Source organism: Staurois parvus, unplaced genomic scaffold (assembly GCF_062004578.1).
Source record: "Staurois parvus isolate SC_StPar_1 unplaced genomic scaffold, SC_StPar_1.0 ptg000282l, whole genome shotgun sequence".
Lineage (NCBI taxonomy): Eukaryota > Metazoa > Chordata > Amphibia > Anura > Ranidae > Staurois > Staurois parvus.
The window spans coordinates 3874763-3894278 of NW_028318078.1; the positions used below are offsets into that span (position 1 = coordinate 3874763).

Below are 19516 nucleotides of genomic sequence, written 5' to 3' on the forward strand. Positions count from 1 at the left end.
CTCGTACGGATCAAACAGGGGGATGAGTGGAAGACCGCGTTTAACACCAGAACCGGGCACTACGAATACCTGGTGATGCCCTTCGGGTTGTGTAACGCGCCCGCAGTTTTTCAGGAAATCATAAATGATGTCCTTCGTGACTTGTTGCAGCAGTGCGTGGTAGTTTACTTGGATGACATCCTGGTTTACTCTGCCTCCATGGAGTCCCATATCCAGGATGTCAAGCAGGTGCTGCAACGATTACGTGAGAACGAACAGGAGATCCTGTTGATCCAGTCTGGCGACCAACATTGGAAGTGAAGGCGTACCTGCACCGTCAGGATTCATGGCACTTGTGTAATGTCAGGGCAGGGCTGTGGAACGGACAGGTAGGCCTAGTGGCAGGGTAACGCACTGGCTGACGACAAACTTGAGAAGTGCGAATTCCATCGATCCCAAGTTGCCTTTTTAGGCTACATCATTTCTGCGGAGGGATTCTCCATGGACCCTCAGAAGGTTTCGGCAGTTCTGCAGTGGCCTCGTCCCAATGGTCTTCGGCCCATTCAGCGCTTTTTGGGTTTTGCCAACTACTATCGGAAGTTCATCAGGAACTTCTCCACGCTGGCAAAACCTCTCTCAGACCTAACCAAGAAGGGCAGCAATCCTCACGAGTGGCCATCCGAGGCCATCATAACTTTTGAGGCTCTGAAATCCGCCTTCGCTTCGGCTCCGATACTGTCTCATCCCAATCCTGGATTGCCCTTCGTCCTTGAGGTTGATGCATCCGAGACGGGAGTAGGCGCTCTCCTGTCTCAACATCGGTCGCCCGATGGACCCTTACTTCCCTGTGGGTTCTACTCCAGGAAGCTTTCCTCTGCAAAGTGCAACTACCAGATTGGAGATAGGGAGTTGTTGGCAATCATTCTGGCTCTCAAGGAATGGAGGCACCTGCTCGAGGGCTCCGCAGTTCCAGTCCTCATTCTTACCGATCATAAGAACCTGACTTATCTTTCGGAGGCCAAAAGATTGACATCCCGTCAGGCCAGATGGGCCTTGTTCTTGTCGCGGTTCAACTATGTGGTCTCCTATTTGCCTGGTTCCAAGAATGTCAGGGCTGATGCATTATCGCGGCAATACTCTGAGTTGTCCAGGGAGGACTCTGAGCCAACCTCGGTCATACCTCCGGATCATATCCTGGCTGCCATTCGTACCAGTTTGACTTCTCCCCTTGGGGAGCAGATTTTGGCGGCTCAAACTGGCGCTCCTCCCGAGAGACCGGAGGGTAGATGTTTTGTACCCGAGGGGTTGCGCACCCGTCTGCTGCGTACCTACCATAACTCCAAAACTGCCGGGCATCCGGGGAGGAACCAGTTGTCTTGGGTCGTCTCTCGGTTGTTCTGGTGGCCAACTCTCCGTGCCGACATCGCCTCTTATGTAGCGGCATGTTCGATCTGTGCCCAGAATAAATCTCCACGGCATCTTCCAATGGGTCTTCTGCAACCCATTCCCAATGGGGAGCGTCCTTGGTCACACCTGGGCATGGACTTTATTGTAGACCTCCCTGTGTCTCGGGGCCATACGGTCATCCTCATGGTCGTCGATCGTTTTTAAAAAATGTGCCATTGTATTCCACTCAGGAAATTACCAACAGCGCAAGAACTAGCCACGGTCTTTTCCAGGGAGATTTTTCGCCTGCATGGGTTGCCCAAGGTGATTGTCTCGGACCGCGGGAGTCAGTTCGTGTCCAGATTCTGGCGTGCCTTCTGCTCCCAGTTGGGCATTAGTCTCTCCTTTTCTTCAGCCTACCACCCGCAGTCCAATTTGGCTGCGGAGCGTTCCAATCAGGCCTTAGAACAATTCCTTCGGTGTTATATCTCGGACCATCAGGTCGATTGGGCCGATCTCCTGCCTTAGGCAGAGTTTGCCAGGAACTCAGCGGTCAACTCCTCCTCCGGGATGTCCCCCTTCATGGCCAACTATGGGTACCAACCCGCGGCATTACCTGAGAGGTTCTCACCACAGAACATTCCGGCTGTGGAGAACCATCTTGCTGCCCTGCGTTCTTCATGGGGGCTGATCCAGAGGGCTTTGAGGGACTCGGCTCAGCGTCAGAAGTTCCAGGCTGATCGCAGACGGTTGCCCGCTCCTTCATACCAGGTCGGCGATCGGGTGTGGTTGTCTACTCGTAACCTCAATCTTCGGGTGCCCACACCCAAACTAGCTCCCCGTTTTGTCGGTCCTTTTCGCATTCTCCGCAAGGTGAATCCGGTGGCCTATGCCCTTGCCCTTCCACCTGGGATGCGGATCTCCAATATCTTTCATGTATCACTGTTGAAACCTCTGATCTGCAATCGCTTCACTTCCTCTCTGCCTCGGCCCCGTCCCATTCGGGTTGACGGTCATGAGGAGTATGAGGTGAGCCGGATCCTGGACTCTCGATTGGTGCGCGGCCGATTACAGTTCCTAGTTCATTGGCGCAGTTATGGTCCCGAGGAGCGTTCCTGGGTTCCTTCCGCGGATGTCCATGCTCCTGCCCTCCTCCGCGCGTTTCATACCCGCTTTCCTCAGAAACCTTTTGTTGAGCCGCGGAGGGGCCCTTGAGGAGGAGGTACTGTCAAGGTCCTACCTTTTCCCAGAGGTTTTGTTACTCCATGTGCTAGCATCCATCTTGGATTTCTGCTGAGCATGATGGGAATCTTTTATGCCTTCAGGTCTCTGAGGTCCATCCCCCAGAGGGGCGTGGCTGAGTACATATATGCCTGGGATCTGCACATGCTCTTTGCACTTGTGTCTTGTGTCTTTGTCTTGCTACAGCTCTGTGTATACGCTCGTGACTCTTCTGGTATTCTGACTCGGCTTGTGACTAAGACCATTCTCTGTGTTTCCCTTTGATCTGACCTTCCGTTGCTGAACCCAGCCCGTGACCTGTGATTCTCTGTCTACTGTTCTGTACTGTTTTGTCCCGTTGTTATTGACCCGCTTGTCTGACTACGCTATTGTCATTCTCACCAGCTACACGCCATTGGCGGCGGCCATTACCGCAGCTGGGGTGTCTCGGGGGCCGCAACCTGGTCCCTGGTTGCGTCAAGTCCATCCCCACCATCAGGGGCCCTGGTGAAGGGCAGCCTGGGACTTAGACTCCGCGCCCTGAGGGACTTCAGTCTGTTGGTGGTGGTTGTCCTCAGCCAGTGCGTTACCCTGCCACTAGGCCTACCTGTCCGTTCCACAGCCCTGCCCTGACACTCAGGTGTTTGCCTGGTCAGATCATTCAACCTTGAGGCCAGAACAGACACCCTCCCAGTGTCTATGCACACAAACGCTTTTTATACAAGAGTTTGTCTCCAGAGAAGGAGTCCTCAGCACTGGTCACCTCTGTAACAAATAGCCCTGCATGTGCCTACACAATCAGTGTGCAGTTTGTCCACAAAACCTGAAAAAATCTGCTTCCTCTGTATGACACAAGTACCCTTGAACCCCGCAACGTGTCCGGGTGACAATCATAGATGACAATTAAGCTGGCCATAGATGAATGGAAATCTAATAATTGGTTTCTCAGGAATGGGCTGGTTGGAATATTGTTGTTTGATCATGGCTGCAGCACTGATGAGCATATGCTGACAGCGGAGAGTAATTGTTACCAAAATACAACAGTGCTTGTGTGGATGGGGGAATATATATATATATATATATATATATATATATATATATATATATATATAAGTGTGTGTTAAGGTGTTAAAAATTGGATTTATATATGATTTCTTATATTTATTGTATGTGTTACTGTTTATTATTTTGCATAAAACATTCCATAGGTACACAAAAGGATATAGGGCTTAGCACTGACAGACTGACATGGAGTACCACACAGAAGGATATTGACAGTACATGGAAAACACTAACACAGAGAGACTGGCATATACTAACAAACATTAGTCTTCACTGAGCCATACCTGGGTGAAATCTAATCTTGTCATTACTTCATACTGTATGAATCACAGTTGGTGCTTTCAGAAATTAGAGTAGGACTCATATGTGTAGAGACATCTTGACAGTGAGATGAGGCTTCCATAGATATTGGTATATGTTTTTGCTTTATTTAAATGCCAAAGCAGGTTTAGGTTTCCCTTTGTTGGCTTGCACAGATATGTGCTGGAAAATGTCATGGGTGCACCTGCTGTGAACTACCAATTTGTATCCTTACTTTATAAATTGATGTGCTGCTTGATGTTTTTTTTTCCTTTGGTGTGGATAAAAGAGATGAAAAAAAGGTGTTCCTGTAGGCTGATTCACATCTGTGTGTTACGATACAATGTGCAAAATGCATATTATCATAACCAGCGACACACAATGCACTATGTTGTGGTGCCATTCAATTTGAGTGACACCCGTAACAGGCATTTCCAATTTACCATATTGCACCTGCTTTTTGGTGTTCCACAACACAGAGGTGCAAACCATCTGTGCACTGTGGTGTGGTGCATTGGAAAAATACAGGTTTGTTAAATCCTTCAAATCAGTCCATGGACAGCCCATTTAACATGAATGGGCTGCTTTACTACATCACGTGTAAAAAATCCAAGATGCAATATATTGAAAAGTCCTTAGATGTAGCAGCAGCATTAGTTTTCTTTTTTCAGGCTAAGTACATTTTCTCAACATACAGAAAAATACCTGTTGATAAGGAATCTTGTGTTCTTGTAACTTCTGTGGAACTGAAATGAAATGAAATCCCAGTGTTATCAGCTTTCATAGCTATCTTCTGTGAACTACAAAGCAATGCCACTCTATGTAATGGAGATGTGGAGTAGGAGAGGTGTCTGTAGTCCACAACCTAGGCTGACAATGCTGTGAAGCAGGGGCGGACTGACCATTTGGAAACTGCCCGAGGGCCCGAGGTCAGTAGTGGGCCCCATGAGATGCCCCTGGTACCTTTTTCATAGGCTTTTTTGAGTTTGGGCAAGGACACAGGGGCCCCATGAACCCCTATTGCCTGGGGGGGCCCATGAGTTGTCAGTCCGCCCCTGCTGTGAAGTGATGATTCTCATTTACAAGTGCGGTGACACCCGTAGTCCCTAAATGGGCCATGTGTGATTGAGCTGCCAGTGTAATTAAGCCACTAGGTGCTGTATGCCATGTCTATGTAGATACAGCAGCTACACGGACACAGCCGTTTGCCCAGATTTTACAGCCATGTGAGTGAGGGGCTCCAAATTCACACTTTCTGCATTCAGGACTGTTCACCTGCACCTTCATGGTTGTCACCTTAAAAACAGGAATTGTGTAACAGGTAGGTTCGCAGTTGAAAATAAAGGAAAAATATTCTTAAAAAAAGAAAACTAATACAGAAGCTACAGCTAATGATTTGTAATCTTCAATACAGCAAATTTGTGGTTTAGACATACGGTGACATGACGGAAAGTGTTAGAGTGTAGCAACATGCCACAACAGTGTGAATCCGGCCTCATACATTCTGAGGAAGCAATGGTCATATAACTGGCATTTGTATATTTGTGATATGTGTATGTCTATGTAGGAATTCCTGTAACACTACCTTCCTCTATATTTTTTCATTTACCAGTATAATGAAGAAATTCAATATGTAGAGCCTTGCCTGAACGGAACTTTAGTGCAAGCAGACAGAAACAACAAAGAGGTAAGCCTAATTGGGTATGAAAATTGAAAATATATTAATTTCCAACAAAGAAAGCACACAAAAAGAATTGATTGTTTCTTAGTGCCCTGCTAATAATCTAAAATGAATTTGAGTAAAAGAATTATATACAGCATAAATGAGTTAATTGAAATGTTTTAATTTTGTATATGTGGAAACAGTGCTATACTGTTTTTGTTCCTGAATAAAGCAAACATATTTAATGAAGTTTTACTGCAACAGGATTACCTAAATGTACCTCCTTTTGTTATGTAAGGGCTGTAGAAACCTCTATTGGACACAAAGGGTAACAGCCATAACTATTAGAGGAGAGCATTTGAGGCAGAGATGGAGCTAGCTAAATAAAAAAGGAATCTGTAAGTGAAAAAGTTTATGGAGACCTGTCAGTCACAGATTTATGAGCTTGTTGGACATCCCATTCAAAAATCATGGGCATAATATGGAGCTGCCCCTCACTCCCTTTTCTGCTGTAACAGTTACCACTCATCTAGGAAGGTTTTGTGCAGTGTGATTGTGGGAATTGCATCAGGACTCAATTTGTGAGGCCAGATGGCCAGACTCGTAATCAGCATTCAAATTCATCCCAGCCAAAATGTTATAACTCTTAGCATTTTCTTAACTCTAGTTTTAAGTTTAGTTTAGTACATCTAAGAGTACCAAGACTGCTGCTGGACACTTGTTAGCAGGTGACAGCCTGCCTCAGTCGTGGCCACAGCGGCAGCCAGATCAACCTGACTTAAAGGTAAGCTTCTGGGCATACTCTCTGTAACTCTTTCTCTTCCTGAAATGGTTTTACACAGAGCAGCCCAGACTCTCCTCTTTTCAGGTCCCCCGATGACACTCCTGCTCCCCCTCTTTGAATAACTCCGAGCAAGCCTCTTTCTAGGGGAGTTCTCATGCAGGCTCGCTCCCGAGTCCTGTTGGCTGTGCCCATAGACACAGGGAGCAGGGCTTTACCCCACTCCCTCCTCACTGGCTGTGATTGACAGCAACCGGAGCCAATGGCTCCAACTGTTGTCTTGGAGACAATGAGGAGGCAGAGAGCTGGGACAGCAGCTCTTGTGCACACCATTGGATCGAGCTCAGGTAAGTATTGGGGGGGCTGCGTGGAGAGCTGTATAGTGAAGTTTTTTTGCCTTCAGGCATAGACTGCATGAAGGTGAAAAACCTTCAGCCTTTACAAACACTCCAAAATACCACATTTTTCTATGCTTTTGTGTGTACTTTAGCACCATTAGCTATCATAATTTTTTCTGTTGCCACCCTCTTTATTATCCAGTTGGCTGTTTGAGAAACATAGGACAGAATTCTTCTGCAGAAGGACCCAAGGGAGAACTAACATGACATTGTGTAGTTTGGATGTGTTAAAGGTTGTTATCTACCTCAGGAAGCTGTAAAAGGCAAAGTGTCAATGTAGTGAGGAGTAAACAACCATTTCTATTTATTTATTTATTTTGAGCAATGTATTCCTTGGTTAAAAAGCACTGTTCGGTGTTTTACATCAAGATAATAGCTTTTCTGCCACATTGCTCCTCGAGAAAAAAAACATTCAAAGTGTTTTCGCCTCATTGTGTTTCCTGAGCTGAGCACAGACTTCATTTGTTGGTTTATTTATGATTAATATTTATGCTTATATTTTGTATTTCAAATAAAGCAAATATGTAAAATATTAAATTGAATTTGTTAAAAAATGTAATTGATACAGAGTGTACATGTGCGCAAATGCTAAAGTTTTTTTCTAGGCTTAGTTTATGAATAAAATATTGACTAATAATTTTGGGGATTTTGAAGAACAATGGAAATCCTTTGTTTGTGTAAGATCTCTCCCCGTAGTAACACAAAGGAGTTTCCATCTTTTACAGTCCTAGAAGTTCAAGGTGGTTGGTGGACATATGTCTAACCTTGGAAATACAATAATTAACTATAGAAAATCACTGTACTGTTCACTCTGCAGTACCACATTTTACAAGCAGGTACCTTCTTGTGTACAGGTTTAAGTAAAACCTTGGATCTGTATTAGGCAACACAGTAGATCACTACAATAATGGCTTTTTGTTTATAAATCCCCAGCAAAAAAGCGAACACCCTTTTTATTGTGTTGCATACAAAATAGAAAAATAAAAAACGTTACCAAGTGTTGTAGATCAAACCTTAAAAGCCAAGTTGTAAAATATATAGACACAGTGCCGATAAATTATATATAAAGCTGCAAACCTAACCAAAGAAAAGGTAAGTGACAAAAATATGTAAAGGAATGCGCTAAATACCAAATCACATGAAAATGCAGATAAATACATAAATAAAATAAAAAATATATTTATAAATGTCCGTAATTCATATATAAGTCCAAACACCAATATAAGTGATTAAAAAATCTCTTAAACAAGAAAAAACACAGTGTAGCAAAATCCAACACTGAATGAAATGGGTGAACTCACCAGAGCTATTTGCTGATCAAATTACAAATCAGCAAAAATAGCAATTGCTCTGGGAGCGATGATCTGTTGGAGTATCCAGGAGCAATAGACTGCAATCAGCCAAATCAGCACACATGGAACAGCCTTAACTGCAAGTGGTCATCATGCCTTCATAACTTTGGAAATGCTCAGGGAATCAAAGAAGAGTATCATGGTGCAGTATATTAAAACAAAGATAATTTTTATTGTAGCCTTAAATATGCACTGAAAAGAAAGGTGTCCAACCGACACCAGCAATAACAGCAATATCAGTCTCAAAAAGCTAAAGCAGGGACGAGCCTCGCTCACCGCGATCACAGCCGACAGTCTCGAGGAGCGTCCTGACGTCCCATCCACTAAGCCCCGCCCTACGAGTTTCGTCACCCGACGTCTTCAAGGGGCAGCATGGATGACAGACGTCGAATACCAACATATATACACACTAAATCTGTATTGCAGCAACGCTGCAACCAATCGATAAGCAGCATTCTGGTGACACAATACTGCTCGATCTCTGCAGATATATCCATTATTGAGACAAATAACATATTAAATAGCCGATAAAAAATATTAAATAAAAATGAAAATAATATTCACATAAAAAATAAAACAATAAAATACAATCAATATAAAATAGTCTAAAAAAAAACTTTTTAAAAAACCTAATTATTATTATTATAGACGATACAATATCATTTAATTTTTTTTTATATTTTTTTTGGAATATGCATCAGCAGATATTTATTATATGTTTATTGGTTGTTTATATTATTTGACATTATTAATTATACTGACCCTTTAAATAATAGGGGGCCATATAGTGATTATATATGTTTTATTATTTTTTTAAGTTTTTTTAGATTATTTTATATTGATTGTATTTTATTGTTTTATTTTTTATGTGAATATTATTTTCATTTTTATTTCATATTTTTTATCGGCTATTTAATATGTTGTTTGTCTCAATAATGGATATATCTGCAGAGATCGAGCGGTATTTGTCACCAGAATGCTGCTTATCGATTGGTTGCAGCGTTGCTGCAATGCAGATTTAGTGTGTATATATGTTGGTATTCGATGTCTGTCATCCATGCTGCCCCTTGAAGACGTCGGGCGACGAAGCGCGTAGGAGGGGCTTAGTGGATGGGACGTCAGGACGCTCCTCGAGACTGTCGGCTGTGATCGCGGTGAGCGAGGCTCGTCCCTCCTTTAGCTTTTTGAGACTGATATTGCTGTTATTGCTGGTGTCGGTTGGACACCTTTCTTGTGAGTGCATATTTAAGGCTACAATAAAAATGATCTTTGTTTTAATACACTGCACCATGATACTCTTCTTTGATTCCCCGGAGAATTTCCAAAGTTATGAAGGCATGATGCCACTTGCAGTTAAGGCTGTTCCATGTGTGCTGATTTGGCTGATTGCAGTCTATTGCTCCTGGATACTCCAACAGATCATCGCTCCCAGAGCAATTGCTATTTTTGCTGATTTATAATTTGATCAGCAAATAGCTCTGGTGAGTTTACCCATTTCATTCAGTGTTGGATTTTGCTACACGGTGTTTTTTCTTGTTTAAGAGATTTTTTAATCACTTATATTGGTGTTTGGACTTATATATGAATTACGAACATTTATAAATATATTTTTTATTTTATTTATGTATTTATCTGCATTTTCATGTGATTTGGTATTTAGCGCATTCCTTTATATATTTTTTAAAAGCCAAGTTGCCTTTTCACCTACTGAAATGTTTACTATATGCCCAAAAGTTTGGGATTAGCTAACCATCACATCTTGTATATGGGCAAAAGTAGGTGGAAATCCCTCCAGATTATGCAATTCACATTTTTCCAGTGAAGGGTACTGACAATGTTACAAATACTACAACATACAAAGACATTTTAGGCAACTGGGTGCTTCTAACATGTTTGAACATTTTTGGGAAGGCCCTTTTTGTTCCATTAAGACTGATGGATTCTAATTCGCCTTTTTATGGTGTATTAAAAAGCCAACTGGGAGCAAGGCCTCCTGTACCCAACCTTAAACATGTATTCCGGCTCTGCTGTACACAATTTCCTAAAGACACTCCATAGTTTTGAAGAAAGTTTTCTCAGAAGAGTGGACTGGATTTAAATTTCTAATTTCACTATAAATGTTCCCCTTTTCATCATGTATCTCATGCAAGATATATATTTTTTATTATTTGTTTACAATGTGTGAACAGCCAAAATGGCTGCTTTGTTGATATTTTAAACAACTTGACCTGTCACTGACTAGGTGTCTCAGGGGAGTCTTTACCATTAAGCAGTTTAAGTGTTCCTCTCTTACAACAGATGGATTACATTTTGTGTCAAAATGATTTTTGATCAATGAATCACGTTCTTTCTTTTGAATTTGTATTCTCTTTTTGGTAGCAATTTGATTGATAGACAATGGATAGAATTTAGGCGCGCACTACATATGACCTAGTTTATGGACAGCAAGGACACTTTTGTATATTTTAACTGGTTTTCAACATTTACTTTCTTGTATTGTTTTCATTACGTTTAGCATTTGTTTTACCAAAGGGTAAAGTTCAGTGAAGTGAAGGGAGGTAGAACTTCCTCTGCCCATAATTGGTTGTCTGACATTCATATGAATTACTTACCAGCATTTTGACCTTCACACTTTTTTAATTTGGCATATATTTATAGATGTACCTATCCTCTTATGTCTGTTATACAATGCAGTCAGCACCACAGTCCAATGATGGCTTTGAGAAACGAATCAAAAGGCAAGTTACTTGTATATTATTTGGAAGACATCAGTAGCTTAAGTTTGGGAGCCCATCTTAGTGATACTCTTGCTTTCCAATTATTCTCTTTGGATCTGTACCATTTTAATTTTCCAAAAATGTAATTGAGCTAATATTAGCAATGCGTCTAACCCTACACAACCTATATACCTATAGCTACCACATACAAATGGTGCATCCATGACAGATTGGGTTCACAGAGAATGGGTTGAAAAATGCTGGCAAAGAGTTGGAAAGAGGGCCAGCAATGTTAGACAGAACAATGAATCTGCAGTATATAAAGAAAAAAAGGGAAGTGTTAAAGTGATCGTAAAAGCTGAAGGTATTTTTTACCTTCATGCATTTTTTGCATGAAGGTAAAAAAACTTACGTATGCAGCAGATCCCCCAACCCCCTCCCACCCAATACTTACCTGAGCCCCCTCTTGATGCAGCAATGTGCACAAGAACCTTGGGTCTTCCGGGTATCTCTATCCTCATTGGCTGAGAAAGCAGCAGGAGCCATTGGCTGCTGTCAGTCACAGCCAGTGAAGCAATGAGAAGAGAGTGTTGGGAAGGGCTGAGCCGTGGCTGTGTGTGGATGGTGGTGGCACTTAGCAGGAGGGAGGGGCCAGGAGCACTGGCGGGTCACTCGAGAATTGGAGGGTCAGGGCTGCTCTGTGCAAAACCACTGCACAGAGCAGGTAAGTATGACATGTTTGTTTTTTGTTTGAAAATTACCTTTACCTTCGATCTAAGCATAAGATTTTTTTTAGCATATTAGACATTTAGAAATTTTTTTAGGTGTAGTGCTTACCTCCAAAGGACTCACTGGATGTATTGGGTCCCCTGTTCCTGTTCCGACAACTCTGAAAATAGCACCACACACAGATATACCAATGGCTTAAAGTGGTTCTAAAGGCTGAAAGTTTTTCACCTACATTCATGAAGGTAAAAAAACTTCTGTATGCAGGTCCCCTTCAGCCCCCCATAATACTTACTGTACCTGAGCCCTATCTTGATCCAGTGATGTGCCCAAGAGCAGCAACTATCCCATGTCCCTCCCTCACCATTGGCTGAGACACAGCAGCGGGAGCCATTGGCTCAGGAGCGAGTATGCACGAATGTCCCAGAGTAAGCAGCTTCCTCTTGGAGCACTCAGAAGGGGAGAGGAGCCAGGAGCACCAGTGGGGGACCAGAGAATAGGGGGATTGATGCTGCTCTGTGCAAAACCATTGCACAGAACAAGTAAGTATGACATATTTGTTGTTTTAAAAAAATGGGAACCTTTAGTATTGCTTTAAGGTATATAGAGACCAGTAATGACACAGCAAATGCTTAAGCAATAGCAAGAATAAGGTAAGTAGTATGGTAAACAGTAAAATCAATAAGCTAGAAATGGGTAAACAAAAGAAGAGATATACTGTAATGAGTAAACGGTAAGAGAATTATATTGCAATGATTAAGCAATAGGAGTAATATGCTGCAGAAACAAAAATTGTTATAAAAACAATCTTTCCTGAACCATGTACTGGGCAACCCCCTTAAATAGGGAGATACTTATACAATATATATATGTCACAATAGCAGTTCAGCATTCAATGACATACTACTCTATTTTTTCTGATGACAGCTTGTTCACGTACTTTTAAGACCTGATGTGGGCACTGCCACTGTAGTCCATACAGACAGCTCTGTCCTCTTTTATCAAGGTGTAGTGCAGGGATGGCCAGCAGCCTGTCACCAACTTTATGTCAGCAGAGGATCTACCGCTGCTTAATTGGCAAAGTATTCTCTGGTCAGTATCCTTAGTGTCTGGCCCCCAGTAGGGATGTTCGAGTCGAACGTAAGTTCAACTCAAACATCAGGTGATCATGTGTTTGGTAAACACGTGAATGGAAAGGGCGTTCAGTGGGCTATTCGCCCGCCAACACTGAGCGCCCCACAATGCACTGTGCTCTCAGTGCATTTTGAGCCATTATTGGCCAGAGTCACGGTGGCTGTGGCCAATCATGACTTTTGGCTAGGTCCACGGGACGGTGTCCCCATGCCAATGGGGACAAAGGCCTATTCCCCACAACCCTTGTGGGGGTCTGTGGGCAGGAGGGCCCATTAGCAGCAGGGTACCTCTTAAAATAAGGGGGAACCCTGATGCTGCCTCCCCTTGTGAATGAGTAAGGGGTACTTGTACCCCTACCCATTAACTAAAGGGTTAAAACTGAGAAAAAATAGAGACCAGACTTTTGAAAAAATCCTTTATTGAACAAAAAACTAAAAAACTGTTTTTGACAAGTCCTTTATTTAAAACCCTCTCCCCCAAAAAATGGTTCCAGCATTTAATCCATCACCAATCGTGGCGTGCAGCATTGTCACGACAGCGCCAACTCACTGAAATAAAAAAAAACGACGCCTGCAGACCTATGCGCACCCGCAGATCAATTGCCGCAATCTGACATTTGCGAGTCAGACATACACAGTTGGGCGAAGCTAGAGGTGACGTCACCTTTAGCTCTGGCCACTTGCTTACGTCTGACTGGCAACTGTCAGAACTGTCATTAGCAATTGGGTGGAGCTAGCGGTGACGTCACAGCTAGCTCCACTCAAGCTAGCTTTTTTTCCCCCATTTTGTGGTGGAGTTCCCCTTAAAACACCTACCAGGCCCAAAGGGCTTGGTATGGCTTTTATTGGGAACCCCATGTACTTTTTTATTTTAAATTTACTGTGGATCCTACCTAACTTTCCTACCAGACCTAAAATGTCATTTAAAAAAAAAAACAGCAGTCCTGCTGCATCTGGTTCTATACATTTTACAGATGTGCAACTTTGCAGGTAGTTTAAGGGGACCCCCAGGCATGATATTTAAAGGAATGTTTCTTCACTTTTCACTAATTCATGTCCCTCAGGGGAGTACCCATGTCCCCATACCCCATACCCCATTTCCAACCAATAACTTGCATATAAGCCTTCAAAATGGGCACTTTTGAATGCCATAGACTTGCATTATGTTTGAAATTTGCAGTTGAACTTTCGTTATGTTCCAATGTTTGACTGCGAACTGAATACGGGGGTGTTAGGCCTATCATCACCCAGTTAGACAGCAGTTTTGGCCACTATCCAGGACATCCTCTGGTGTCATGGAATGGCTGCCAATTGTGTCTCTCCTTCTCTCAATTGCAGCTGTCCATCTGCATCAGTTCCTTTCCAAGTATTACCCTCTTCTTCTCCTCAGCCCTGGCAAAGTTACAACAGTCCTCCTCCTCTCCATCACGGTGCCACTGGGAGCTGAATTCTTCTCCTATTAGAGTCTGAAGCCAATTCAGTATGTATAAACTAAAACTTCCACAATCTTCCACACTTCTCTCCAGAATTCTAGCAGTCCACATAGCACTGGCAGCCCTATGTTATATGTAATAGCAGCCTCTCTTGCAGCCATGCCTGTAAACTGTCTCCGAGGCCGATCAGACACAAAAATCCTCTCCCCATACGTGAACAAAAACAGCATTGTAAACAGTAAACTGTCAGTCAAGTCCATGATGTTACTCCTCTCCTGCCAGTTCTGCAGACTGGGCTACACAAGTTTTAATTTTTTTAAACAGTAGTTCTGCTTAAAAGCCCAACTCCAGGAATTAGACAAGATCCACTCTTGCCATGGGTTCCTGTCAGGGTTCGCCGCGGCGCATAGGGCTGCGCATGCGCAGATTGCCAAGACACACTAACACATGGGCGCTTGGACCTGAGCGCCCGCGGCGGCAGTTGCGGCCGCGCATGCGCACTCGCGCACACGGGCACGCGCTTGTCACCAGTGACAGCGCAGGGCGCTCTATTTAAAACTGTCTCTTGCAATGCTCAAAAGCCGTATGGTCTTACTCCTGTTATCCTGTTGTATCCTGAGAGATTGCTTGTTGCCAACCCTGCCTGACCCTGATCCGTTGACCGTCTCCTGCTCTGATTCCTGGCTTGTCTGAGCATTCTTCTGTTTGCTCCTGAACATATTGACCTCCTGTTACTGAACCTGGCTTGTGACCCGTTTATCCCTCTGCCTGCCGCTCTGTACCGTTCTGCCTCCACCGTTACCGTCCCGGCCTATCTGACTACGCTTAATTCACCTCTTCACATCAGGCTCTCACCCACTACGTGCCACTGGCAAGTACCTCTACCACAGCTGGTTGCACCCAGGGGCCGCGACCTGGTTTCGACCTGCTCCAAGTCCATCCCCACCATCAGGGGCTCTGGTGAACAAGCAGGTCGGGGCTTAGATTCCGCGCCGTGGGGAATTCCGGTCTGTGGGGCGCTAGAGGCTTCTGTCAGTCAGTCCCTGACAGTTCCTAACTGACTGCAAGGGGTAAATGCACTTTATCTCTAGGGTTTAGTGATACAGGCTGTACTACTTACCTGTACTCTCTGTTCTGGCAAGCTGCAGTGCTGTCCTCTTTTTCCTAAAGCTCCCGGTCTGTAAGCAGTGCCTCTGTGTCATTATGTAAAATTCAGAGCTGTTAACCATGCATTGTGTGTACAAGAGGCAGAAGTGCAACCTCAGCCTGTAACGCCTTAGAGAGAAGGCATCATGATATCACACAGCCTGAAGGACCCCACTGAAGTGAGGAATAAGGTAAGTACCAAACCATATTCATGCCCCCCCTCCCCCCAGGCTTGATGAACAATTTTTTTTTGTGTTATGCCTGGAGTTGAGCCTTAAAAACCTAAAGTTCAGGTATGTAAATGTGGATGAGATTGTGAAATGCAGACACATAATTCAGGTTCAGAAAATTTCACATTTGTTTGAACTCTAAGTAGTCGGTGTGGTGTTCATTTGCTTTTTATTGTGGACTTATAGCCAAAGGGCTTGCTGTGATTCTCTTGTGGGTCTATTTGGAACTGTCTTGCCAGGGATATTATACTTCCCTTTGAAGTCTTCCTTTATTAAATCTGGGCTCTGGTTTGCCTGTAGCGGACACCTGCACCTCTGCCCCCCCCCCCCCCCCCCTTCACCTCTTCTAACTATAAAGCTACAGAAAAAGGTTAAAAACCAAATCAAAATGCTGTCATACTAAGCTACATCCATGGCCATATGACATTCCGGTCCGAGTCTTCTTCCTTCTTCTGGGTACAGGAGGCAGGGCCCTTCTTTGGGTGTCCCCGTGTGATGTGAACACTTTCCCTTGGCAACCTAGTGATGGGAACCTGTCAGGATTCAGAAGAGTAGAAGAGTAGGCTGCTGAAACTACGTCAGCAATAGGGGACTGGAGGGAGCAGCAGGCAGGGGCACCCCTGTATCTTTGGATCACCAACCCACTGCAGCCAGACACAGCTCTGACAAAGGAGCAAGGGTAGGGTACGTAGGTGAGTATATCTCTGCTCCAAAAAGGATTTTTTTTAAAATCTGGGTGGGAAGGAGGTGATAAGGGGGTTCATTGTTACCCTGGAGATGGACTTTAAAGAAAAACCCAATACAATGTTTGGTTTCAGGGCTTCCAATCTACAAGTTCACAAAGGATTTATATTGGTGTCTCAGAGATGGGTACTAGAAAGAAGAGGAAAAACCCTCTATTGCGCCATGAACAACATTTAAAATTTGACTGAGGTTGTCTGATGAAAACTAAAAAGACCTAAGCTGGCGTTCAACCTTTTTTCAAACTATTTTCTTTTTATTGTTGAGGGGGGTCTGTAAAAAATGTTCATCTTTCAGGACCCTTACCCTTCAGACAGAACATTCCTAAAGTGCCTGTAGCCAGAGTGTTGAGTTCTTCTGTAACAGAGAGCTTTGTAAAGTTGCATGATATTTGCAGAAATACCTCAGCACCTTTCATCGTGCTTTAATACGTTTCATTATTCTGTGCTTTTGATATATCTCGAATACCATTCAGAATCACAGCTGTGAAAGTATTTCCAAATGTAGCCAAATTGTCCATCGGTTTCTTCGTCACAACCAGTTACCTACAGCGCTCTCCTGAGCTCAGGAACATTACACAGAGCCCTTGTTTATGTTTAGAGATGAGCGAATCGAAGTATCCGAAGTGGAATTCGAGTCGAATTTCGGAAAAATTTCGATTCGTGCCGAATCCGAAAAACAGCCTAATTCGGACGCGCGAATCGAAATTTTTCCGAAAATGGCGGCTGACATGTGCGGCGACGGAGCGGGGATGTCGGGGAAGGCGCGCAGACAAGGCGCGCTGCCCCATAATGCATTCCTCAACGACATGTGATCGCATCAGCCAATCAGCAGCCAGCCAGCCAGCACTGTGTAATGGTCGAGGTATATATAGCGGCCATTTTGGAAATCTTCATTTGCCTGCAGTCATTGAACAGAGGCAGACCGCTCTGTACTAGGGACAGGGACAGAGTTAGGGCCACAGAAACGAGAATTGGGGACAGAGAGAAGTTACTTAGGGACAGAGAACCATTACTCAGGGACACAGACTTGTTAATGAGGGCCACAGAATCGTTATTTAGGGACAAAGAAACGCTAGTTAGGGCCACAGAATTCATACTCAGGGACAGACAGAATTGTTACTCAGTGCCAGAGAATTGTTACTTAGGGCCACAGAAACGTTATTAGGGCCACAGAATTTTTACTCAGGGACAGACAGAATTGTTACTGAGTGCCAGAGAATTGTTACTCAGGGACAGACAGAATTGTTACTGAGTGCCAGAGAATTCTTACTCAGGGCCACAGAATTCATTCTCAGGGACAGACAGAATTGTTACTCAGGGACAGACAGAATTGTTACTGAGTGCCAGAGAATTGTTACTCAGGGACAGACAGAATTGTTACTGAGTGCCAGAGAATTGTTACTCAGGGACAGACAGAATTGTTACTGAGTGCCAGAGAATTGTTACTCTCACAGACACAAAATTGTTACTTGCACAGACACAGAATTGTTACTTGCACAGACACACAATTGTTACTCAGGGCCACAGAATTCATACTCAGGGACAGACAGAATTGTTACTGAGTGCCAGAGAATTCTTACTCAGGGCCACAGAATTCATACTCAGGGACAGACAGAATTGTTACTCAGGGACAGACAGAATTGTTACTGAGTGCCAGAGAATTGTTACTCAGGGACAGACAGAATTGTTACTGAGTGCCAGAGAATTGTTACTCTCACAGACACAAAATTGTTACTTGCACAGACACAGAATTGTTACTTGCACAGACACACAATTGTTACTCAGGGCCACAGAATTCATACTCAGGGACAGACAGAATTGTTACTGAGTGCCAGAGAATTGTTACTCAGGGACAGACAGAATTGTTACTGAGTGCCAGAGAATTGTTACTCTCACAGACACAAAATTGTTACTTGCACAGACACAGAATTGTTACTCGCACAGAGACAGAATTGTTACTCAGGGCCACAGAATTCATACTCAGGGACAGACAGAATTGTTACTGAGTGCCAGAGAATTGTTACTCAGGGAAGACAGAATTGTTACTGAGTGCCATAGAATTGTTACTCAGGGACAGACAGAATTGTTACTGAGTGCCAGAGAATTGTTACTCTCACAGACACAAAATTGTTACTTGCACAGACACAGAATTGTTACTCGCACAGAGACAGAATTGTTACTCAGGGCCACAGAATTCATACTCAGGGACAGACAGAATTGTTACTGAGTGCCAGAGAATTGTTACTCAGGGACAGACAGAATTGTTACTGAGTGCCAGAGAATTGTTACTCTCACAGACACAAAATTGTTACTTGCACAGACACAGAATTGTTACTTGCACAGACACACAATTGTTACTGAGTGCCAGAGAATTGTTACTCAGGGACAGACAGAATTGTTACTGAGTGCCAGAGAATTGTTACTCAGGGACAGACAGAATTGTTACTGAGTGCCAGAGAATTGTTACTCAGGGACAGACAGAATTGTTACTGAGTGCCAGAGAATTGTTACTCTCACAGACACAAAATTGTTACTTGCACAGACACAGAATTGTTACTCGCACAGAGACAGAATTGTTACTCAGGGCCACAGAATTCATACTCAGGGACAGACAGAATTGTTACTGAGTGCCAGAGAATTGTTACTCAGGGACAGACAGAATTGTTACTGAGTGCCAGAGAATTGTTACTCTCACAGACACAAAATTGTTACTTGCACAGACACAGAATTGTTACTTGCACAGACACACAATTGTTACTCAGGGCCACAGAATTCATACTCAGGGACAGACAGAATTGTTACTGAGTGCCAGAGAATTGTTACTCAGGGACAGACAGAATTGTTACTGAGTGCCAGAGAATTGTTACTCAGGGACAGACAGAATTGTTACTGAGTGCCAGAGAATTGTTACTCTCACAGACACAAAATTGTTACTTGCACAGACACAGAATTGTTACTCGCACAGAGACAGAATTGTTACTCAGGGCCACAGAATTCATACTCAGGGACAGACAGAATTGTTACTGAGTGCCAGAGAATTGTTACTCAGGGACAGACAGAATTGTTACTGAGTGCCAGAGAATTGTTACTCTCACAGACACAAAATTGTTACTTGCACAGACACAGAATTGTTACTTGCACAGACACACAATTGTTACTGAGTGCCAGAGAATTGTTACTCAGGGACAGACAGAATTGTTACTGAGTGCCAGAGAATTGTTACTCAGGGACAGACAGAATTGTTAC

The 19516-nt window shown here is 43.6% G+C and overlaps 1 protein-coding gene across 3 annotated transcripts in view; it reads left to right on the forward strand.

Annotated features, from left to right (window-relative positions):
* The window catches only part of CACNA2D3 (calcium voltage-gated channel auxiliary subunit alpha2delta 3), a 1248789-nt gene that overhangs the window by 560487 nt on the left and 668786 nt on the right, over positions 1-19516 (forward strand). For all 3 annotated transcript variants that reach the window (XM_089681870.1, XM_089681868.1, XM_089681867.1), the window contains one exon: positions 5561-5635. In XM_089681870.1, coding sequence (XP_089537996.1) covers positions 5561-5635 — 75 coding nt within the window. The remainder of the gene's footprint in view (positions 1-5560; positions 5636-19516) is intronic.